Source organism: Gallus gallus, chromosome 18, assembly GCF_016699485.2.
Source record: "Gallus gallus isolate bGalGal1 chromosome 18, bGalGal1.mat.broiler.GRCg7b, whole genome shotgun sequence".
In the NCBI taxonomy this organism is placed as follows: domain Eukaryota; kingdom Metazoa; phylum Chordata; class Aves; order Galliformes; family Phasianidae; genus Gallus; species Gallus gallus.
The window spans coordinates 10,412,296-10,433,664 of NC_052549.1; the positions used below are offsets into that span (position 1 = coordinate 10,412,296).

General features: G+C 65.6%; 2 protein-coding genes across 11 annotated transcripts in view; both read left to right on the forward strand.

Moving 5' to 3' along the window:
- The first annotated feature begins 331 nt into the window (after window positions 1-331).
- Window positions 332-15,160, forward strand: CYTH1 (cytohesin 1). Of its 7 annotated transcripts, none has more exons than XM_046902046.1 (14): window positions 4,949-5,040; window positions 6,045-6,217; window positions 7,199-7,281; window positions 8,176-8,240; window positions 8,990-9,056; window positions 9,195-9,313; window positions 9,641-9,721; window positions 9,831-9,943; window positions 10,015-10,163; window positions 10,241-10,353; window positions 13,114-13,192; window positions 13,440-13,511; window positions 13,752-13,906; window positions 14,062-15,160. In XM_046902046.1, exons 5-14 carry the CDS (start codon window positions 8,997-8,999, stop codon window positions 14,138-14,140), a joined length of 1,020 nt encoding a protein of 339 aa, XP_046758002.1. In that variant the 5' UTR covers window positions 4,949-5,040; window positions 6,045-6,217; window positions 7,199-7,281; window positions 8,176-8,240; window positions 8,990-8,996; the 3' UTR covers window positions 14,141-15,160. The 7 variants fall into 7 exon arrangements, with proteins under 7 accessions (NP_001026276.1, XP_015150867.1, XP_040505446.1 ...); XM_046902048.1 differs by having other exon boundaries at window positions 6,045-6,119; NM_001031105.3 differs by lacking the exons at window positions 4,949-5,040; window positions 6,045-6,217 and adding an exon at window positions 332-457.
- DNAH17 (dynein axonemal heavy chain 17) overlaps window positions 14,717-21,369 on the forward strand; it is a 28,810-nt gene continuing 22,157 nt past the window's right edge. For 2 of the 4 annotated variants that reach the window (XM_040649865.2, XM_040649868.2), the window contains exons 1-19: window positions 14,717-15,601; window positions 15,794-16,172; window positions 16,863-17,056; window positions 17,291-17,483; window positions 17,566-17,665; window positions 17,752-17,837; window positions 17,936-18,061; window positions 18,173-18,328; window positions 18,398-18,484; window positions 18,554-18,724; window positions 18,904-19,020; window positions 19,160-19,416; window positions 19,507-19,702; window positions 19,808-19,954; window positions 20,118-20,226; window positions 20,393-20,496; window positions 20,584-20,724; window positions 20,842-20,985; window positions 21,129-21,311. In XM_040649865.2, coding sequence (XP_040505799.1) covers window positions 15,831-16,172; window positions 16,863-17,056; window positions 17,291-17,483; window positions 17,566-17,665; window positions 17,752-17,837; window positions 17,936-18,061; window positions 18,173-18,328; window positions 18,398-18,484; window positions 18,554-18,724; window positions 18,904-19,020; window positions 19,160-19,416; window positions 19,507-19,702; window positions 19,808-19,954; window positions 20,118-20,226; window positions 20,393-20,496; window positions 20,584-20,724; window positions 20,842-20,985; window positions 21,129-21,311 — 2,853 coding nt within the window. In that variant the 5' untranslated portion in view covers window positions 14,717-15,601; window positions 15,794-15,830. The remainder of the gene's footprint in view (window positions 15,602-15,793; window positions 16,173-16,862; window positions 17,057-17,290; window positions 17,484-17,565; window positions 17,666-17,751; window positions 17,838-17,935; window positions 18,062-18,172; window positions 18,329-18,397; window positions 18,485-18,553; window positions 18,725-18,903; window positions 19,021-19,159; window positions 19,417-19,506; window positions 19,703-19,807; window positions 19,955-20,117; window positions 20,227-20,392; window positions 20,497-20,583; window positions 20,725-20,841; window positions 20,986-21,128; window positions 21,312-21,369) is intronic. The other 2 variants (XM_040649867.2, XM_040649866.2) reach the window with 2 other exon arrangements.

The following is a 21,369-nucleotide window of genomic DNA, read 5'->3' on the forward strand; positions in this document are numbered from 1 at the left end:
GGGGGGCCGCCCCCCACCCCCCTGCAACTCCATCACCTCCATCCTGGCCGGTGCTGGACGGGCCGCGGGGCCCCCGCGCTGTGCCTGCAGCCCCCGCTGTGCCTCCAGGCTGCGTGCCCCCCTCCTCGCTTCCTGGGGAGGAGGGGGGCGCTGACCCTGAGCTGTCAGAACTGGGCCCCCCCCAGGGCTGCTGCCCCCCTCCGGCCCCATCCCCGCTGTGCGAGGCGCAGTGCAGCCGTTGGGTCCGGGCGGGCAATAAAACCACGCGCGTTTGTGAACCGAGTGTGAGCGGGCGGGGCCGGGGGGGGGGGGGAATGCGACGTATGGGAGTGGGAGGGGCCGGCGTTGGCCACGCCCCCTTCGCGTCACGTGTCATCGCCCTCTGCGGCCTCAGTGCCGCCGTCACGCGGGCGGGGCCGGAGCGACGGAGGCGGCATGGACGAGGAGGGCGGCTACGGTCAGTGCGGGGGGGGCACCGGGGGTCACCGGGGGGGGGGGGGGGGGAAAGGTCCGGGCCCGGCGGCCCGGCGGCCCGGCACCGGGGGAGCGGTGGGAGGGGCCGCTGGAGCGCCGGGCGGGGCGGGGTGCGGGCCTGGGATCGGCGGGGGCTGCGGGGCTGCCGCGGTCGGGTCGTGGCGGGCGGCGCCGGGCGGCGGTGCGGGGCTGCGGGCGGCGATAAGGCGGCACCTCCCGGGGCGGGGTGTGCGGTGCGGCTCCGCGTCCGGTGCGGGCGGAACCGGGGCTCGGCCGACGTGCGGGCTCTGATGCCGCCGCTCGGAACCCCCCCGGGCAGCTCCGAGACCGGGCGCTGCCGTTCGGGAGCGGCCTCGGCGCTTCTCCGGGGCTCGGCCCGGGTCGTTCCCGGCGTCGGGGAGCGCCTTTGAACGCGTTGTATCGCCGCCTCGACGGGAGCCGAGGGGGGGGTCGTGCAGGTGGCGGCCCCCCCTTCTTCCCCCTCCGTGTGTCGGCAGGGAGCGCATCCCGGCGGCGGACGGCCGGCGGCACAGCCGTGTGTCCGCCCGTAGCGGCCCGCTGCCGTCCCCCGGCGTCCCCCCCTCCCGGGCGCGGGGCGGCGGACCCCGCGGTGCTGTCCGGGATCGGCCCATCGGAGCGCCGCGGTTGTCCCGGCGCTGTGTCCCGGCTGGGCCCGGCCCCGGGGTAATCCTACAGCACCGAGGGATTACCGCTGGCGCTGCCCCGGAGGATTAAGGGATTTCTCTAAGCGGGGTTGATGCGGGCTCTGCAAAGCGGCTTGTGCCGGGGGCCCGCAGCTGGGGCAGCGCCGGGGTGGGCTGGGGGTGGGCAGCCCCGCTGTCTGGGCAGGTCCCGGCAGGTGCCTTAGGGTGGGCTCGGTGGGGCGCTTCGGAGGCGGTGCAGCCCTACAGTGGGCATCGGGGGCTGCGGGGACATGGAGGGGGGGGGGTGGGGGGTGAAGCTCTGGGCGTAGCTCTGACGTGGGGCTGCGGTGAGCTCCGGGTCACCGGGAGCCACGCAGTGTGGGACCGGGGGCAGCCCGGGCTCAGGGAGTGTGGGGTGGGGATGTTGGGGGCTTCAGAGCATGCAGTGCTGTGAGAAAGGCCATTAGCCAAGGTAGACAGAGCAGAGCGTGACGAGCAGCACTGCTGACACACACAAATTGCGTGGAGGCCCAAGCAGAGCCACGCGTCCCTGAGCTGCTGTTGTGGCTCCGGGTGCACAGCGCTGCGCCCACCGCCCCGAGCTGGGGCTGCAGGGTGGAGCAGAGCAGCTTTGCACCGTGGTGGCGCTCCCAGGGCTGCTGTTGGGCAGATAAAGGCCAGGGCCTGAGCCGCAGTCGGTGCAGCTGTGATTGTTGCAGCCTGTTTCGAGTGCCCACGGCTGCCCTCTCTGCACGGGCTCCCTCTGGCCCAGCCCTGTGTCCCTGCAGCTCCTCTCACCTTTCACCTCTGCAGTGAGGAGGAGGCAGCAGCTGCTTTGCTTCCCAGGGAAGGGGAAGCGGTGCAACTCAGTCCCGGAGGTGATGAGTGCCTGGGAGCAGCCGTTCCCACCTCCTTCCCACCCATCCACAGCTGCTCCCCTCACCTGTGTGACTCTTGCCCATGCCCAGTGCTGCATCCCCCCGAGGCCCTGTGCCCATTCCTATCGCCCTTTCCTATCTGGGTGCTGTCTGCCCACCTTGGGGTTCTCCCAGCTCAGCCCGTCGCAGTGCTGCCGGTACTGGGCATTGCTCAGGCTCCCAGCAGCAATCAGTACCCAGCTGTCCCAGGTGCCGTCTGTAGGACACGGCCTCGTGCCCCGACAGGCTCTGGAGTTTGTTACTCACGGACGTGCCCCACGCTGGGGAATCACTCCTGCTTGGAGGGAGGGAAGGAGCTGTCTGTCCGGTTCGGGCTCGCTCGGTGCCTGTGGGGCTGGCGGGTTGGGGGCCGGGTGCGGTGGGGCCGAGTGCTGCCCCCAGCCCTGCCGGGGGCCGATAGCTCAGCAGAGCCGCAGCTCCTGCTGTGGGAGCATCCTGGCTGCCAGGGCCTGGGGAATCGTCTCCAGCACGGCCACGGTGTGCCAGCTCCAGGCTGCCCGCCGTGCGCTCCCGGGTGCCCCAATCCATCGGGGCCATCTTGGGAAGCAGCGTTCCCCTGCGCCCCACAACTGGGGGCTGCGGCAGCACCCCGCTCCCCACGCCTGCTCCAGCCCGTGGTGTCTCTTTATGCACCTTCCTTTTATGCAGGGAAGGTTGCTACGCAACCAGCAGCTCTTGATGCTTAAAGCTCTAATACGGAGGGATAAAACCGCTCTAAAAATACCCCGCCGTCAGGCGCCCAGGGGCCGGGGCTGGCGGGGGGCAGGCAGCCTGAGGCCGGGGGTGCTGTTGGGAACTTCCCAACTCTGCGTCCTCCAAGTGGCTTTGAGCCGCCGGCCGGTGCCCAGGAACACCAGCAGCCGCCGTGCCGGCACGGAGCGGGATTGGCTGGGGCCGGCGCGTGGGCTCCTGCTGCTGGAGCCTCCCGCTGCCAGAGCCGCCTTCCCCTGCTCCAGGAGGAGCGGGGACACCCGGGGCAGCCCCGGCTGCAGGGAGCCGCTGCTGCTGTGCGGTGCCCGTCTGCCCTCTGCCTGCCCCGGGGGAGCCGGCGCTGCGCAGCATGGGGACGGTCAGCGAGCTCTGCGCCTCCAGCTTCCAGGCCTTCCTCTGCCCCTCCGTGGCCGCCGCGGCAGGTAGGTGCTTTGTGCCCTCTGCTCACCGCAGCATCCCCGTCCCCCCCAGCAGACCAGGTGCCCGTAGCTCTGGCTCCATATGGCTCGTGCTGACAGCAGCGGCACAGAGAGTCCCAGTCGCCTTGCTGCCTCCTTCCCCCGTGCGCTGCCAGGCTCGGGCCCCCGCAAGCCCTGGGCTCCGGGTGCGGCTGGTATTGCACCACGTAGCTGGAATGGGGTGCTGGGGAGCCTCGGGTAGCACGGTGGGTACGCGTGGCACACTGAGACGTGTCCGGCAGCCCCTCGCCCTCCTGCCCCAGAGCTGCCGTGGGTGATGCCCTCATTGCTGCCCCACTCGGAGCAGGAGTGAGCGTGTGTGGCTGTGAGCACAGCTCTGGCCTACATTCTCCAGGCAAAAACTGGCTGGGGCAGCCCAGCGCCTGCTGTGTCACAGCTGCCACCGTGGGCTGGCAGTGCCTGTGAGCTGCTGCTGTCTGTCTGCGGGCTCCTGCTCCCGAGCCGGGACCTGGGAACAGAGAGTAAGTGAGGAGCACGTGGGGTGCGCCCCCAGCACCCTTGCAGGGCGTGGGGCTGCAGGAGGGCACAGCTCAGTGAGGGTGGATGTGGCTCCGCTGTGTGCCCCGGTGGTGCTCCAGCCCTGCGGCCAGGCTGGGCTCTGTGCTCAGGGAATGCAGGAGCCTGGAACTGGTGGGGTGGGTTCCCTGCTGGGGGTGGGGGTGCAGAAAATGAGGGTTCCGGGCAGGGCTGCTCCAAGGGGCTGAGAACCCCGGGCAGCTCTCAGCTGTGGGGCAACGGTGGGAGATTCTATCTTGGAGCCGCCCGTCCCTGAGCCGTGCTCCTGACGCACCTCAGCTGTCTGTGGGGAAGAACAGGGCTGACGCAACCCAGGATGTGCACACAGCGCAGTGAAAACAGGATGTGGTGCACTGGGGCGGGAGCAGGAAGTTTCTTGGGGCCCCTCCAGCGGTGGGGTGCAGCAGGAGCCCCATGGTGGAGCCCACAAGCGAAGCCCTGAGGTCAGCAGCCCATGCCCTGGGCTGGGGCGTCCCTGCAGTCTGTTCAGCTCTCCTTGCAGATGGGGCTCAGGCCGGAGCTGTGCAGCAGGAGGGCTGTGGCCCCGCAGCACAGCGTTCAGCTGAAAGGCCAACGTGGGCTTTTCTTTAGGCCCTCCTTCCCTGGGCTTTCCTGGGAGATCCCTGCAGCCAGTGCTCTGGATGCTGTTTTTCCATCGCACGCCGTGGAGCAGCATTTAGCTGAGTCAATGTGGCGGAGCTCTTGTGGTCTCTCCAGGCAGCTGCAGCAGGACAGGGCCTTGCTGAGGGCTCTGCTGCTGCAGGCACGGCCCCATTGTGGGGAATGAGAGCAGGTGGTGGTCCTTACAGCCCGTGCAGGCCCTGAACCCACAGCTGGGGGGTATGGCTGGGCAGCGCCAGATCTTCAGGGCAGGGTAGGGGCCCCGGCTGGGGTGGGAGAGGGGTCCCTGCTGTCACCGCCCTGAGCTCGGGACGTGCTGAGCCACATGCATCCTGGCAGCCCCCGAGGAAGGAAGGGCCGGGCCGGCTCCAGTGCCTGCAAGGATGGGTGGGCGGCAGCGACCCTGGGGGCCGAGGAGGGGGCGCGGGGCTCTGGCTGCACAGGAACCGGGCGTTGCTGGTGCCAGCTCTCAGCCCGGCTGTGATGACGCCTGGCACAACACAGAGCTCATTGGCCCGGCGCTGCCCTGACTCACCCGGGAAGCGCTGGGAGGGGGGCAGCTGTCGGCACCCCAAAGGGCAGCACCTCTGCAGCGCTGTGCGGACGCGGCCAGCAGGACACGGCCCGGCAGGATGGTCCTTGGAGTGCAGGGCGACGGTGAGCAGCCAGCGTGGGGCAGGGGGTGGGAAGGAGGCACGTGAGGCTGGGTGCAATGCAGAGGGGCTCTGTGTCTGTTCAGGGCTCCGGTGTGAGCAGGGCACGCGCTCCTGCTCCTTGCAGCCAGGACAGAGCCTTGCCGTGCTCCTCACTGTGCCCTGGGGGTGAGGCAGCAGCTCCCCTGCATTGCTCTGCAGAGGCTGGGGGGATGGCACGCAGCATCAGTGCTTTCTGGTTTGTGCTGAAAATCCTTGCTCCATGCGCGGCAGCCTGGGATGGTGGCCTGGCACGGTTGCTGGACTTGGTGCTCTGCTCCAGCCCCCACTTGGAGCCTCGTGCAGGGCTGAGGCTCAGAGGCTGCTGCAGCTCCTCTTTGTGCCGCGGAAGGGTTAACGCCTGCGTCCTTCGCCGAGAAAAGCTCTGCGTCTGGGGTTTCTCTTCCTCCTGCTGCTGCTGACACGGCTGGGCCATGTCACGAGTGCTCTCCCAGCCCAGCAGCAGGCAGGCTGGAGGTGGGGAGGGGGGGGGGGGGGCTGGGCTTTGTGGCTGCTACGAGTCCCTCCGAGCCCCCTGCCCACACTGCCCGGGGGTGTGCAGAGGCAGCGTTCCCCCAAGGCTCTCTGCACCCACCGTGTGCCAGCAGCGCTCTGTCGCTGCTGCAGCCTCCCACCCGTCCACCCACCCTCTGCAGGCCTGGGGGGGCTGCGGTCTGGCACTGAATTTCACCTCCCACGCGGCCCCACGCTGCAGCTCCCAGCAAGCCTCATCCAGCAGGGTGCTGGACACGACTGGACCGGAGAGGCCGTGCTCCAGCGGGACCGACTCCATTGCAGTGCTGGGGAGGGTTTGGGCAGCCCACGGAGCGGAGCCTCCGGCGTTCTGGGCATAGACAGTTCGGAACCTGGTGCTGTAACTCGGGCATCTGAGGCTGGAAATATCGGGAAGTGTTCCGACGAGCGCAGAGGGATCGTGTCGCAAGCTGAGGCTGCTGCTGACCTTTGCAGAGGGGATTTCTCTAAAGGAGGAACCTCGGCAGAGAACGCGAACGGAGTGAGGAAAGTGCTGAGCTGGGACATTCGGTTCGTGTGAGCGCAGCCACCCCTGAGGCACTGCGAGCCCTGGAGAGGAGGGGGGAACGGCACCGGGGACGGCGCTGGAGAGAGCAGACCGTGCTGGGGTGTGAGAGAGGGGATGGGGGGTCCTGGCTGTCGGGCCCCAAGGAGTGCCACACTGAGCCGGGCCTGGGGCAGCGCAGGGCGGAACGGAGGGGGCAGTGCGGACCTGGGGACTGTGGTGGCACCTGGGGCCGGGGGGGAAGGATGGCGTGGGGTGCTTTGTGGCGAGAGCTCTGTGGGCACCAACCTCGGGGTCGCGGTCGTGGCCTTGTTGTAGGATGTGAGCTGGAAGGCGATGGTAGGGCAGGGGTAGGTGGGAGCTGCCGGGGGTGACCTTGGGAACAGGAGCAGCGGGCGCCACGTAACTGCGGAGCGGGAGGTCATGCGTCGGAGAGCAGCAGGAATGTCACCCGTGAGGGAAGGGCGGTGGGAGCGTGCGGCTCAGCCCCGGCTGCTGTGGGCAAAGCAGGGCAGCCAGCTGTCACCCCTGCAGCGATGCACTGGGTGTTGGGGTGCGCTGGCTCTCATCCCTGCTCAGGGTGCATTCAGCACAGAGTAGGCACCGAGGATGGCTCACAGCCAGCGCTCTCCAGGGCTCACCCGTTGTGGCTGAGCATCGCTCGGGTGGCTCTGGGTCCCTGTGGGGGCTGCAGGGTCTGGGATCAGCAGGGGTGGAACGGAGGGAGGAGCATGGGGCCGAGTGGGAGCTGCCAGCAGTGCTACTCGAGGAGCAGGGCATCCTCCCAGCCGTGCGGTGCCGTGGCCCCGGTGAGCATAAGAGCATGGGGCTGCAGCAGCACCAGGGGCTGGGCCAGAGCTCACTGCCTCAGCCTGAATCAGCAGGAAAATGTGGGGCCGGGCTCCCCCCACAGCCGCTGCCCAGCCGGGGAGCACAGTGTCCATCGCATTCCTTGCGTGCCGCTGGGGGCACTTGGCCGTGTGCAGGGCCGGGGCTCACCAGATCCTCCTGCAGCACCACGTGCCAGCTGCTGGCAGGAGCCTGGCGTGAGGGTGATTCCCTGTGCTGTCCCTGTCCCTCGCAGTGCCCAGTGACCTGACCCCGGAGGAGTGCCAGGAGCTGGAGAACATCCGCCGCCGCAAGCAGGAGCTGCTGGCTGACATTCAGGTACGGCACCCAGGGCTGCTGCACGCGCGCCCACATCCCCCTCCCTGGCTGTCCTAGATGAGGCCTCTTGCTTGAGCCCAACCGCATCCAGGGACCCTCACCTCACTTCTGGCAGGAGGGGAAGAAGAAGGAGAGGCTGCTTTGGATGGGGCTGCCCCGCAGCTGCAGTGCCCATGCAAGATCTGCGGTCTGGCGCTGTGCTCCCATCCCCTGTCCCCTTTCCTTGCCAGCTCCTGCTCCTTGCTGTATGCAAAGCCTCTTGTGGAATTTCTGGGGCAGAAAATTGGAGCTGTTGGGAATGCAGGGCAGGGAGAGCTGGGCCCAGGGGGTCAGCAGCTGCTGCAGGACCCCGTGATCTGCTGCCCCATCCCTGGCAGGGACAGCCCTGCAGGGAAGAGCTCCAGATTGCACTCTAGCCTGTGGACCAGGTGTTGACATCTCCTCTGCCACCCCCCTGGCACAGGCGGAGACTGTGCTTCTGGGCCGGGCCATTGCCCTGGCGAGTGGCTGTGAGGTCAGCGCTCATCTGGGACACTCATCCGTCATGTCCCTGATTAAGGCAGCAGAGGCTAATTACTGCCATATGCTGGGCATGATCTAAAGGGATTAGGGGTAATTTTGTTAACCTCTGAATCTCTTCCTTCCTGCGTGCACAGAGTGTGGTGGTGCTGCAGGGGGATTAGCAGCGGGGTGCAACCGGTTCCCCTCTGCACAGTGCCCCAAGAGCTGCTTCAGCCCCAGAACAGCACTCAGGGGGAGACGTGGGGGCCTCTGGGGGGTGTAGGGCTGGCACCGTCCCCCCCTCAGTCTGTGGGGTGCCCTGCATTCTCCCAGTGGGCACCTGGGGGGGGGAGGGAGGCGGCCCCTGACTCAGTGTGCGCTCTCTCCACTCAGCGGCTGAAAGATGAGATCGCAGAAGTGACGAATGAGATCGAGAACCTGGGCTCCACGGAGGAGAGGTGAGCGCTGTGCTGTGCTGCTGGCCTGGGACCCACGGGTGCTGCTGCCCGTGGCTTTCCCAGACACTCCTAATTCCTCGGTGCAGCTGCAGGATCCCAGACTGAATTGTTCCTCCAGAAGTCTGTTTTTCCAAGGCTCGTCCCCTGTCTGGCCACGGAGACTGACAGACTTTGTTATTCTGGGCTGGCGCAGGCAGTGCCAGCATGGGATTAGGGGGTCCTGATGGGAGCTGACTCGCTGTGTCACTTCCAGTTGCCCTCACGTTGTCCCCATAGCCCCGCTGCAATGCTACGCTGCCCCCCCACAGGCAAAAGGAGGCTGCTGGGATGGCCTGCATGGTGCAGACCCATGGCAGCTCTGTGCTCAGGGCCTGGCAGCATCAGAGGGGAGCAGGAGGGGAGCTGAGTGCCAGGTGCTGCGTTTGCCCCATGCAGGTTGTGCCCACTTTGGTGCTGGGGTGCCTGTCGTGGGTTGATGAGCTCTGCTCCTGGTCACACCCACATGGGGCGAGTGGATGGGAGGAGGAAAGCAGGGCTCCTGAACTTCTCTGGGCAGTTCTGTAGCACAGGTTGTGGGTGCCCTGTCCCTGGGGTGCCCAAGGCCAGGCTGCATGGGGCCCTGGGCAGCCTGGTCTGGTGGGGGGGCAACTCCAGCCCGGATTGGACCTGCGTGATTTCTCATGTCCTTTCCAACTCAAACCTTTCTGTGACTCTCTTTTTGATGCTCAGAGCTGTTTTATGTCCTGCAGGAAAAACATGCAGAGGAACAAACAGGTGGCAATGGGCAGGAAGAAGTTCAACATGGATCCCAAGAAGGTACTGGGGGCTGGCAGCAGGCTCTGCAGGGTGTGCTGCACACCATGGTCCGGGTGCTGAGCTGAGCAGAGCCAGGAGCAGGGAATGGAATGGGGGTTGGAAGCATGACCCGAAGCGGCACCTCTTGCTCCATTCCAGGGCATTCAGTTCCTGATTGAGAACGACTTGCTGAAGAACACGTGCGAGGATATCGCTCAGTTCCTCTACAAGGGAGAGGGCCTCAACAAAACAGCCATTGGGGACTACCTGGGCGAGAGGTATGCAAGGCCCGGAGCAGCTCGGTCCCTGTGCAGGAGGAGATGGTGCAGCCCTTGCAGGGTGCTGCTGGGCTGGGCTGGCTCCAGGGCCCCCAGCAGGACATCAGGCTCCGGGCCTGCAAGTGGCTGCGCCAGCCCCTTGCTGAGCACCAGGGTCTGTGGCTCTTGGAGGGGCTGCTGTGTGCAAACCGGGCTGTAAGGCGGCCCATAGCCACCAGTTCCCTATCCCGAGTGGAGCAGAGGGCAGAGCGGGGCAGGGGGCCGCGCGGCAGTCACAGGACCGGCTGATCACACACAGCACCTCGTGCTCTGGCTTTGTTCCTGCAGGGATGAGTTCAACATCCAAGTCCTGCACGCCTTCGTGGAGCTGCACGAGTTCACGGACCTCAACCTCGTCCAGGCACTGCGGTGAGCGGGGGGCTGAGGGGGGCCGGGCTGTGAGCTGTGTGCCCTGCAGGGCCCTGAGGGCTGGAGGGTGCACAGAGCCCCAAAGCAGCGCTGTGCCTGCTGTCCTCAGGCAGTTCCTGTGGAGCTTTCGGCTGCCTGGAGAGGCACAGAAGATCGATCGGATGATGGAGGCCTTTGCACAGCGGTACTGCCAGTGCAACCCCGGCGTCTTCCAGTCCACAGGTGAGCGCGCTCCGGCCCTGCGCCAGCTCCGTGCCCTGCCTTGCACCTGACCGTGCCCTCTGTCCTCACAGACACCTGCTACGTGCTCTCCTTCGCTATCATCATGCTGAACACCAGCCTGCACAACCCCAACGTCAAGGACAAGCCCACGGCAGAGCGCTTCATTGCCATGAACCGCGGCATCAACGATGGGGGGGACCTGCCTGAGGAGCTGCTGCGGGTAAGGGGTGGGATGCAAAGGTTCAGGGCTGGCGCACAGCGGGCTCGCAGAGGTGACACCGTGTGTGGTTGTACCAGAATCTCTATGAGAGCATCAAGAATGAACCCTTCAAAATCCCGGAGGATGATGGCAATGACCTCACCCACACCTTCTTCAACCCTGACCGGGAGGGCTGGCTGCTGAAGCTGGGTGAGTGCTGGCAACCGGATGGGTGCAGCCTGGGCAGGGTGTGCTCTGCCCCGGGGACCGGGCTGAACCGTGGGTGCGACGCCCACAGACTGCCTGCGCCTGGCTCTGTGGAGCACGGCCCTGCCGAGGGATGAGGGACTGCAGCCGTGAGCACAGCCCGCAGGGACGGTGTCCCTACCCGTGTCCCTCCATCGGCCTCACACTGGGCGGCAGGAGCAGAGCTGCTGCCAGAGAGGCCCTTTGCTGCAGCCACGCGGGCTCCCGGAGGGATTCTGCCTGGAGGCTGCTGTGCCGAGCTGGTACCGGGCTCTGGTGTCAGAGCACGGAGCCGGGGGGCTCTGCACAGCGCTGGGGCACAGCAGGGTCCCATCGGAGCCCCAGGGAGCAAACGGCGAGCTGCCCCCGGGCTGCGCGTCCCCCTCCATGCCTCAGAGCGGTCCCCGCCTCACCTTCCCACAGCATTATCACCTCTGCATCCCGGCTCCACATGCAGGCAGCGTGCATGGCATCCCCGCTGCACAGCCCGGCGCTCGCAGACACGAGCCTGCCCCACGCCCTGGCTCCTGCAGCTTCTCATCTCGGCACCTCCTGGGGACCTCTGCCTGGGTTGAGCGAGGAGGGGGGGTGCTGGCAGGAGCAGGGGCTGCAGGGCCTTTCCCTGGGCTCTTGCTGAGGTTGGGGCTCTGTCCTCTCACCGGGGGGGAGTTTTTGCCCTGCGCCCCCACGAGATGGGATCAGGACGTTATCCCTTTCTGTGCAACGGCCAGCACAGAGCCCTGCCTGGGCACTGGACAAGGTGCCAGCTGCTCCCCAGCTGTGGGGTGGGGGCGTGAGGGGCTGTGAAGAACCCTAGACCCCCGCCTCTTGCGCCCCCGTCGAGCCCAGAGCTCTGCTGGTGGAAGAGTCCCATAGCACGAGGGTGGGGGCTGCTCAGAGCCAGGCACACCAAACAGCGTAGCAGAGCCCGTGAGCCCCAGCCCCATTGAGCCCCTTCGGGGCCGTGGGCAAGAAGGGGGGAGGGGTGGGGGGGCACAGCCACAGAGCCAGGGCACGTTGTCCCCGTGGCGGTGCCGCTGGCCCGTCCCCTCAACGCTCCCCGCCTGCAGCCCGCTGACACACACGGCTCTGTGCAGGGCAAGGGGGGTTCTTCGGGGTTTCCTCTTTTTTTATTATTTTTGTTTTTATTTTTTCCTTTTTGTTTTAATTTTCTTTTCTCCCTCATTTGTATGTTTCCATGATTTTGGCTCTTCCTTTCCTTGCCCCCAACTCCAGGAGGTACGTACCCCCATCCCCTGCTCTGCTCGTGCCTCTGGGGCTTTGTTTCCTTTTCGTTTTTAATTGCTGGCGATTAGTCTCATTGCTGCTGCTGCTAACCACCGCTCTGCCCGGGGGACCTTGCCTGCAGGGTACAGCCCCGCACCCGCAGCCACCGGGGCAGGGACGTGGCTGCCGGTCCCTCCGATGCCGAACGCTCCCCGAGGCCTCCCGGTTCCCTCTGCTGTCCTCAGCCCCATCCCGGGGGCAAATGGGGCGGCGGCCACCGCTCGCCCAGGTGCCGGTGTGCCCTCAGACCCATCCGCAACGGGTCGTCGTCTCCGGTACCGTGAGGGACGGGGCTGGGATTGTGGCGTTTCAGGGCATCCGGGAAGGACCCAGCCTGCGTGCCTGCAGCTGGCTGAGTGCAGGGAGCCCGTGGGAGGCTGTGTGCAGAGCTCTGCGCCGTGCTGGAGCTCGTGGCTGTGCTGGGGCAAAGGCGCTGCCCTGGCTCAGCCTGTGGGAGCACAGAGCCCAGCCGGGCAGCGCGGCCCCTCGCTCTGGCCAGCCCCAGGGCTGTGCTGGGTCTCGGTGCCGCATGGTGCCTCCTCCAGAGCCCTGGCGTGTTGTCACCTGGTGAGGCTGTAACCTGCAAGGAGGGCTCGGGGGGAGCTGGAGTTCCTTGGGGTGGGGGCTGGAGGGCATCAGGCCTTGGGCCGTGGGGTGGGCTTGGCTCAAGGTGAGCAGGAGAGGGGGGCTTTGCTGGGAACTGCCGGCCCCGGCCTGGCTTTGGGGCGGGGAATGGGGTGTGGAGCCTTTCCCAGGAGCGGGCGCTGACTGCGGTCGGGTTAACGGGTGGGCAGTAGGGTGGCGTGGGGGGACGTGAGGCAGGGATGTCCCTGCAGAGCCGGACAGGGGGAGAGGAAATGAGCACGTTCCCCTCGCGCACACATTGCTTCTTTGTGCCCAGCCTGGGCAGCATGGCCTGGACACCCATAGCGCAGCGCTGAGCAGAGCAGCTGGTGCCTGGAACGTGCTGGGAGTGCGGGGGCAGAGCCAGGCCCAGCACTGCAGCACTGTGAGCCTGGGGGAGCGCTCTGCCTTCGCGGTGGTGGCTGTAGAACTCTCTCCAGCCGAAGTTGCGCGTGCTGCAGCGCTGAGCTCTGCCTTGCCTTGGCACTGGGGCTGTGCTGCGGGGCTGGCTCTGGACCGCGACCCCTCCGAGCTGCAGCACCCTCTGCCCGCACCTCAGCGGTTTTTGGTGCAAACGGGCAGCACTCCCATCCCTGCCCTCCCACCGCCCTCTGCCTCCATCCTCATCCGTCTGCTTTCCGCTCCATGCTCGCGCGCTGCCGGCGTGCTGTGTGCTGCCTGCTGCTCTGCGCCCGGCGCCGTGGGCTGCCTGCCTCTGCTTGTCTGTGTGCGTCCGCGTGGGCTGCAGCGCTGCCGTGCCGTGCCGTGCCGTGCAGCAGCACCAGGGCTGCCCCAACCGCCTCTCTCTGCTCCCAGGAGGAAGGGTGAAGACGTGGAAGCGGCGCTGGTTCATCCTGACAGACAACTGCCTTTACTACTTTGAATACACGACGGTCAGTGAGCTGAGCAGGGGCTGGGGCAGAGCAGTGGGTGCGGGCTGGGGACCTCCGGGGGGGTGGTGTGCCCCGCACCGTGCCCGTGGCCCCAGGGGTGTGGGGTGCAGACATGGGGCAGGGCAGTGCCGGCTGCCTCCGCGCAGGGAGTGTTGGACAGAGTGCTGTGAGCACTCAGCCCTTCCTATGGGGCACTGGGAAGGGGTTGGAGGTGTCTGTAATGAAAACCTTTGCTTGGCCCCATCAGGATAAAGAGCCACGTGGCATCATCCCCCTGGAGAACCTGAGCATCCGTGAGGTGGAGGACTCCAAGAAGCCCGTGAGTGCCAGGCAGGATCCTGCGAGGCTGGAGGGGCACATAGGGAGGGTGGGACAGGGAGAGCCTGCTGTGGTGGCAGGGTGGTGGCAGGGCACAGCTGTGGGGTGATGGCACAGTATGTCCCTATCCTGCCGTGCTGGGAGCATCTGCAGTCCCACTGCTCTGCATCGTCCCCCCCAGCCCGGGGTGCCCCACTGCCCTCGGGATGGGGACCATATCTGAAGGGCCTCCTCCGTGCAGAACTGCTTTGAGCTCTACATCCCGGACAACAAGGACCAGGTGATCAAGGCCTGCAAGACAGAGGCGGACGGGCGGGTGGTGGAGGGCAACCACACCGTGTACCGCATCTCAGCCCCCACGCCTGAGGAGAAGGAAGAGTGGATCAAGTGCATCAAGTGAGTGCCCGGGGGACCGTCCCCTGCTCTCAGGGTGGGGAGCAGCACATCACGGGGGCCACGTGGTGGGGGGAAAGGGCTTCCCATGGGGTGCAAGGTGGGGCTGTCCCCAGCAGGACAGCTGCTGGCTGACTCTCACCCTGCTCCCCCACCAGGGCAGCCATCAGCCGGGACCCATTCTATGAGATGCTGGCTGCCAGGAAGAAGAAGGTGTCCTCCACCAAGAGGCACTAGCAGCCCAACGAGGCCGCCGTGCCCCCGGCAGCACCGTACCTCCCATCCCCAGGGCTGCGGGGTTGGGGCTCAGCATGGCCCTGGTGCCAGGACCCAGCTTCAGCTTTGCAGTTTCTTTACCATGGGCGGAGGGAGAGAGCAAAGGCATCTCGATACCATCACCGCCTCACTTCCAGACAGTGCCGGGCTGCAGCTGGGACTCCCCTGGACGCAGTCCCGGGGTTGGCTGTGGGATGGGAAGTGCCTCCTGTGCACATCGCCCTCCCTTCCCACCTTGGCAGCCCAGCGCTTGTCCGGCGTCCCCCCACTGGGCTCCCCCGGAGCAGCTTCCAGCCCTGGGCAGCAGTGAGTTGCAGCCAGTGGGAGGGATAAGAGCCTGGCCGGGGGAAACCCAGCGTCCCCATGTTGGGGACGTGCTTCTGGGTCCCAGCACTCGTGTCCTGAAGCACTTGAGGTGTCCCATCCTGGAGGAGAAGGCTGATGGCTGCGAGGTGCTGGAGGCACGGGGCAGCCCCGGGGCAGTGGCAGCACTTTTGGCCCTCGTTGTAGCGGGCTTGGGGTGCCCTCCCCAGCCATGGGGGGCTGGAGCTGGGTGAGGCTGCGGTCCGAGGGCACCGGGCTGGCGCTGCCCTGCCGCGTCCTGCAGCCATGAGCCCCTCGGTGCCGGGTGGGGACGGCCGTTGTGAGCCCCCGTCCCCAGGCAGGACTGCACCAAGGATGGCTGCCATCAGGATGTGGCCCCACGCCTCTGCCCCACGAGCACCACGGCCATCCCATTCCCCAGCCGCACGCACAGGTCTGGAGAGGCGCCTGGATCAGTATTAGTCTATTTATCAGAGATGTAAATATTCCTGTATAGTTTTCTCCTTTTAGATTATTTTGTATGTTGGGGTTCTGTGCAGAGGCCTCTCTGGAGGGCGGGGTGTGGCAGGATTTTGTATTCTTTTTTGTTTTCTTTTTGCCACGGCCTTGTAAACTGCTGAGGATCTGCAGCCAATAAACACCGAACTGCGCTCCCTCCCCTCGTGTCCTGCGGGGCTCTGCGCCGCGCATCCGCTCCTCCCAGCCCCGAGGTTTTGGGGGGCGGGGACCTCACTGCAGGGGATGGGGGGCTGCGCTGGGGCAGGACGGCTCCTGCTGCTGTGGGGCGGGGGTCGCATCCACGTGCCGCCCGTTGGAGGGCAGTGGGGCCGTGGTGGGCGGTGGGGCGGGGCGGGGGCGGCCCCCGGTCCCTATCACAGCTCACGGGCGCTGCTTCCAGTTGGGGTAGGAGAGCAATCGGCCCCTCTCGACGGCAGCCGGGGGGGTTCTGAGGCAGTTGGGCTGCAGCTGACGTCGGTTTGGGGCTGGCGCCGGCGTCGGTTGAGGCCGCAGCCGTTGTCCGTTGGAGCCGCTGCCCGTAGGGCTGCGGAAGGTGCCCGGAGGCTGCCGGAGGGCTGCGGGTGCGACAGGGAGAGAGCGGTAGGGGCAGGTGGGACGGGACGGGGTGGGTGACGGCACGGGGAGGGATGGGGCAGGCTGGGAGCCTGGGGGGTGACGGGTTGGGAAGGGGCGGGGCCGGCAGCTCCCCGCGGGGATGCGGCGAGAGAAGGCTGATGGTGGGCGGGGAGGGGGTCCGGGCAGCCTCCCTGAGCCGGGATGTGCGCCCCGCAGGCGTTGAGGCTCCGCGGCCGAGCCCGGTGCCGCCGGGATGTCAGCGCCGGACAAGCGATGGAGCTTCCTGGAGAGCTTCACCATGCAGCTGCTGCAGCTCCGGCCGGACAGGTGGAACAAGTTCGAGGGCAGCGAGGAGGCCAGGGCCGTGCTGGACGAGTTCTTCAGGCAGCCGGACGTGTCGGAGCTGGTGCTGGCGCTGAGCCCCGCCGGGCAGCTCCAGGCGTCCGCCTGCTTCCCCCCTGCCCTCAAGGCCAAGGGCGCCTACTTCGTGAAGAGGAAGAATGAGAACATCACGGAGGAGAACTGCAGGGCTGCGCTGCTGGTGGGGGACATCAGCCCCTCGCCGGTGGAGCAGCTGATCGCCGTGGTGGACGAGGTGGGTGGCCCCGGGCTCCCGGCTGCTGGGGTTGGAGGTGGACGTGAAAGCAGCTGGGGGGCGTTAATGGGACCACACAGAGGGTGGTGACGCACTGAACAGGTTGCCCAAGGAGGTGTGGATGCCCCATCCCTGCAGGCATTCAAGGCCAGGCTGGATGTGGCTCTGGGCAGCCTGGGCTGCTGGTTGGTGACCCTGCACACAGCAGGGGGTTGGAACTGGATGAGCATTGTGGTCCTTTGCAACCCAGGCCATCCTATGATTCTATGCAAATCCCCGTGCTCACCTCGGGGTTCCCCACCAGGACACAGAGCTGGTGCCAGACACGAGCGGGGGGCTCTCCTGGGTCCCTGTGTTGTTTAAAAACTGTAATTCCCCATAGCTGGGAATTGTTGGAGGGGATTTCCATAGAGCTTCCTCTGAGTGTTGCTGCTCAGAGGGCACTGGAAGGCAATGGCTCAGACGGAGCTGTGGGATCCCTCTTCCCAAACGATGCCCTTTGTTAGTACACTGATCTCTGCTCCGTGCACTCATTGCCACAAACCACGCGAACCCAAAGCCCAGGGCAGGGCAGGAGGGGTCGCAGGAAGCACTGCTCCTTGAGCCGGGATTGGAGGAATCCCTCAGAGCCCACCCGAGGCTGTGCCTGCACTGAGCAGTGCTCAGAGGGCCCGTGGCTGTGTCCTGCAGGTCGTGTGCTCCCTGCTGCTGAGCGAGGAGCACCTGGCGGGCTGTCCTGGTGTGGTGGCGGAGGACATTGCACGCCGTGCCCACAGGCTGAGGAACGACATGTTTGTGATGGGCGGCAAGATCCAGGGGAAACCACTGCTGCCACTGCCTGAGCACCTGGACGGCCACGACGGGACCCGCACGGTGCTGGAGTGGTGGGTGCTGGGGAGGACTGGGAGCTGCGGTGGGAGTGGGGATGGTGGCCCTTTCCTGGCCCTGCGCTGCCCACACTGACCTGCACTCCATTCAGATGGACGGCAGGCACCTGGCAGCGGGTTGTGCACCGGCGCCCTGGGAGCAGCTGCCCCACAGTGGGCAGGGCTGGGGGTGACTGCGGGGCTCCCAGTGCATTTGGGGCTGCTCAGGGCTGTAACTCAGCTGTTCTCCAGCCTGGTGGAGCCGGTGGACGTTTCCACGCTGCACTCCATCGAGACGATCGTCATCGACTGGTCTCACCAGATCAGGGAGATCCTGAGCAAGGACTCGGCACAGCCGCTGCTGGAAGGGCTGCACCCTCTGCCCAGGGCAGAGTTTGAGTTCTGGCGCACCAGGAGCCTCCACCTGCAGTGCATCAACGAGCAGGTACGGCCGCGCCGGGCTGTATGGCCGGGCTGTATGGCCGGGCTGTGTTCCCCACCCGAACCCAACCGTGCATCCCCCACAGCTGCTCTCACCGCGGGTGACGGCCCTGGCTGAGATCCTGGAGAAGGCCAACAGCTGCTACTGGCCGGCACTGCAGGCCATGTTCAGGGATGTCAGTGCAGGTGGGGCTCTGGGTGACACATGGGCTCCAACATTTGCTCCTGCACGAGGCATTCCAGATGCCCACACCATTTCTCACCTGTGCCAGGCTTGCAGGAAGCCAACAACATCAGCCTCTACCTGCAGCCGCTGCAGATCCTCCTGGAAGAGATGGAGCAGGCAGAGTACTCCCAGGTGAGTTACAGGTGGAGGAACAACAGCACGGTGCCCACCCCTGGCACAGCGCTGCCGTGTCCCTGCGTCCCCATGCTGACAGGGCTCTGCTCCCACAGCTGCAGCCCTACATTGACAGAATGCTGTACACCGTCTGCCTCACCTGGGTGCACTCCGAGCACTACAACACGCCGTCCCGCATCATCGTCATCCTGCAGGAGATCTGCAATCTCCTCATTGAGATGGTACGGGGGGCGGCTCAGGGAGCAGAGCCTCATGCCTGGTGTGCGGGGCTGCAGGGAGCCACCAGCTCCTGGGGCTCCCCCTGCCCACGGTGGCTTTTTTCCCCATCCCAGACCCGAAATTTCCTGAGCCCCGAGGAAGTGATGAAGGGGCTGCAAGGAGAGCTCGACGAGACCTTGGAGAACGTCAAGTTGAGCATTTCCACCATCGAGAAGCTCTTCCAGTCCTACGACCACTGCTGCTCCGACCTGCTGCCCTCCTTGTTCACGGCACGTGTGGGGATGGTGTGGGTCCACCTTCCCCCACCCCACTGTGCTGACAGCCCCATCCCTCCCCAGGAGAAGGAGCCACAGCTCTGGGAGTTCCCTCGCTCCCTCGTCTTCAGGAGGATGGATGCCTTCCTGCACCGGCTGAGGACCATTGAGGTGGGAACACAGCGCTGCGGGCACAGAGGTGGGAACAGGGGTGCGAAATGCAGCACTGCTTCTGCTCAGCAGGAGCTGTATGAGACGGCCATGGAGTTCCTGAAGCTGGAGAAAGCAGAGCTGGGCGGGGTGAGGGGGAACATCCTGGGGCACCAGGTGCTGCAGGTGTATGAAGAGGTCTCTGAGCTCACCAAGGAATTCGCTGATTGCAAATACGATCCCTTGGATCCCGAGGACGAGGTGAGCGGCTGCTGGGATGAAAGGTTTGCATCGCCTCTCGCTGGAAGGCTGCACATAAAATCATCACCGCAGCCACCCTTGTGCTGGCGCTGGGGACAACCGCGGGCTCTGGGGCTGAATGAACCCTCCTGGAGCTGCTGGTGCTGAGCCTGCTCTGAGCACCGCCTTGTCATTGGCAGCAATTGAACCAGGATTTCACAGAGTTCCAGAGCAAGATTCGGGACCTGGACAGGCGGATGGCCACCATCCTGTGCCAGGGCTTTGGTGACTGCAACAGCCTGGGGGCGGCCGTGAAGGTGCGCAGTGCCCACGGGGAAACCCACGGGTGGGGGTGGGCGCCGGGGGCTGCTGGCACTCAGACCCGCAGCGGTGCCGTGGGTGCAGGGTGAGCACATTCCTCCCCCTGCAGCTGATGCACGTGCTCTCCCCCCGCAGCTGGTGCACATGTTCTCCTCATTGCTGGAGCGCCCGCTGCTCCGTGCCGCCGTGTCCCCGCAGTGCTCGGTGCTGCTGGCCACGTTCGGTGCTGAGCTGGACGACGTGAAGCGGCTGTTTGACACGTGGACACGTAGTGGTACCACTGTCCCTCTGCATGCCAACATGCCGCCGGTTGCCGGGCAGTTGCAGTGGGCGCTGGAGCTGCAGCAGAGGCTGCAGGGGACGCACCGGGAGCTCTTTGCCATCAATCACCCGTACGTGAGGCTCAGCCCCGGCACCGCGGGCACGTGGGGCAGATGTGACCCAGCTATGGCAGCTGTGTCTGCTGTGCCTCTCTCTGACAGTGTGATGACCAGCCCTGAGGCCACGCTGGTGTCTGGAAAATATGAAGAAATGATGGGGCTTCTACGGGGCTACTGTGAGCAGGTGTATGCAGTGTGGGCGAGCGGGGCCGACCAGGACTGCCTCTTCCACCTGGAGCAGCCCCTGATCCACAGGGACCCCAACTCCTCCCTCATCAGCGTGAACTTCAGCAGGGAGGTGATGCCAGCAGTGATGCACTTGGATGCAGATTAGTCTTACGTTCTGCCAAACACGTTGCATTTTCCTAACAAGCACTGTCCCCACCATGGTGTATTCTTGCAGCTCACTGCTGTCCTGCGGGAGGTGAAGTACCTGGGCTTCCAGAAGCAGAAGGACATCCCAGAAGGTGCCGAGAGGCTCTTTGCACAGAAGCAGACCTTACAGACGTTTGTGGACAACCTGGACCTCATGACAGGCTGGTACAACAAGGCAAGTAGTTGGTGTTGGTGCTGGTCCGTGCCCCGAGTGCTGCCCTGCTGAGTGCCAGGCGGGTTCTGGGGAGCTCCTGGGGAGGTGGGGGTTCCTATGGACGGGTCCAAGGAGCCTGCGGTCCCTCCATACCCCAGTGACCACAGGGCTGGCCCTCCTGCAGGTGAAGCAGACGGCGCTGCCCGTGGAGCTCCCGCTGGTGGCAGCAGAGCTGGAGGCCATCGACAGCCGCCTGGGCACTGCAGAGCAGACCCTGTACTGGCACCACGATGGTACGAGTGATGCATGCAGGGCCCTGCAGATGGCAGCTGTGGGCCCTGGGGGGACCCTCCCCCATCTCCGTGCCCAAAATGCCATTCCCCTTCTTGGGACACACCCCCGTCCCGCTCCCCCCCACCCAGATCTGCCTGGGTGGCGTCACTTGCATTTTCCTCCCAGGTGTGATGGAATACATTCAGGAGATGAGAGAGGTCTTGTATGACTTAAACACCCGAATGCAGAAATCAAAGCTAAACGTGGAAAATATTGGCCAGCTCATGGAGGTGGGTGCTCTGCCTGCTTGCTGTACCCACACCGTCCCCGGTGTGCACACTGCGGGGATTTACCTTACGGCACTCTGTGCTATGCAGGACTGCTCGGCCACTCCCCTGTTTGAGAGGAAGGACAACAAGGAGGCAGCGCTGCTGGACCTGGATGGGCGGGTGAGCAGTGTGGCCCGGCGCTATGCAGCCATCCAGGAGGCGAGCGGCAGGATTGAGGCCATGGTGCAGGTGTGCACAGCCCGGGGTGCTTCCAGCAGAAGGGCACCTACCTGCAAAGCGCTGGGAGCCGGCGTTCCTGCTGTGCATTGATTGACAAACACTGGGTTGGTTTCCTTTGACTTGCAGGAGAATGCAGAGCTGTTCAAGGCTGATACATCGTCACAGATATGGCTGGACTACGTAAAATACGTTGACAAAGTAGTGTTGGATGGGCTCTTCTCACTTGTTCACAAATCCTTGAAGCTGCTGCTCACCAACATGGCCCCCAATGTATGTCCAGGTTTGCTCTGCTGCTCTGTGCCCACATTCACCCCCATGCACTGTTCCCCCCTCTGGGTGTTCTGTTCAGTGGTGTGGCTGTTCCGTCCCCACCGTGGGGTCCATGGGGACGCTCAGATGCTGCTCTCTTCCAGGCACACGTGGCCCCACTGTTCGAGGTGTGCATGGAGCTGTGTGACGGCGCGGTGGGCTTCCGGCCCTCGTTGGATGTGACGGATGAGAACAGCTTCCTGAAGCTGCTGGAGGACCTGCTGGCCGACATGTATGGCTGCGCAGCGTGCATGCCCCGGCTGCTGGAGGGGAAGCTGAGCTACAAGGTGAGCTCCCGGGGGTGAGTGCACCCCTGCAGCCCCAGGCGGTGCCCGGAGCTGTGCC

What these genes read in the sequence shown, in the direction of transcription:
- CYTH1 (XM_040649512.2), top strand. Translation starts at nt 3,117, where the DNA reads ATGGGGACGGTCAGCGAGCTCTGCGCCTCCAGCTTCCAGGCCTTCCTC. An exon ending in TGCCTGAGGAGCTGCTGCGG is followed by an intron (nt 10,164 to 10,240) that starts GTAAGGGGTGGG and finishes TGGTTGTACCAG; the next exon opens with AATCTCTATGAGAGCATCAA. An exon ending in TGGAGGACTCCAAGAAGCCC is followed by an intron (nt 13,512 to 13,751) that starts GTGAGTGCCAGG and finishes TCCTCCGTGCAG; the next exon opens with AACTGCTTTGAGCTCTACAT.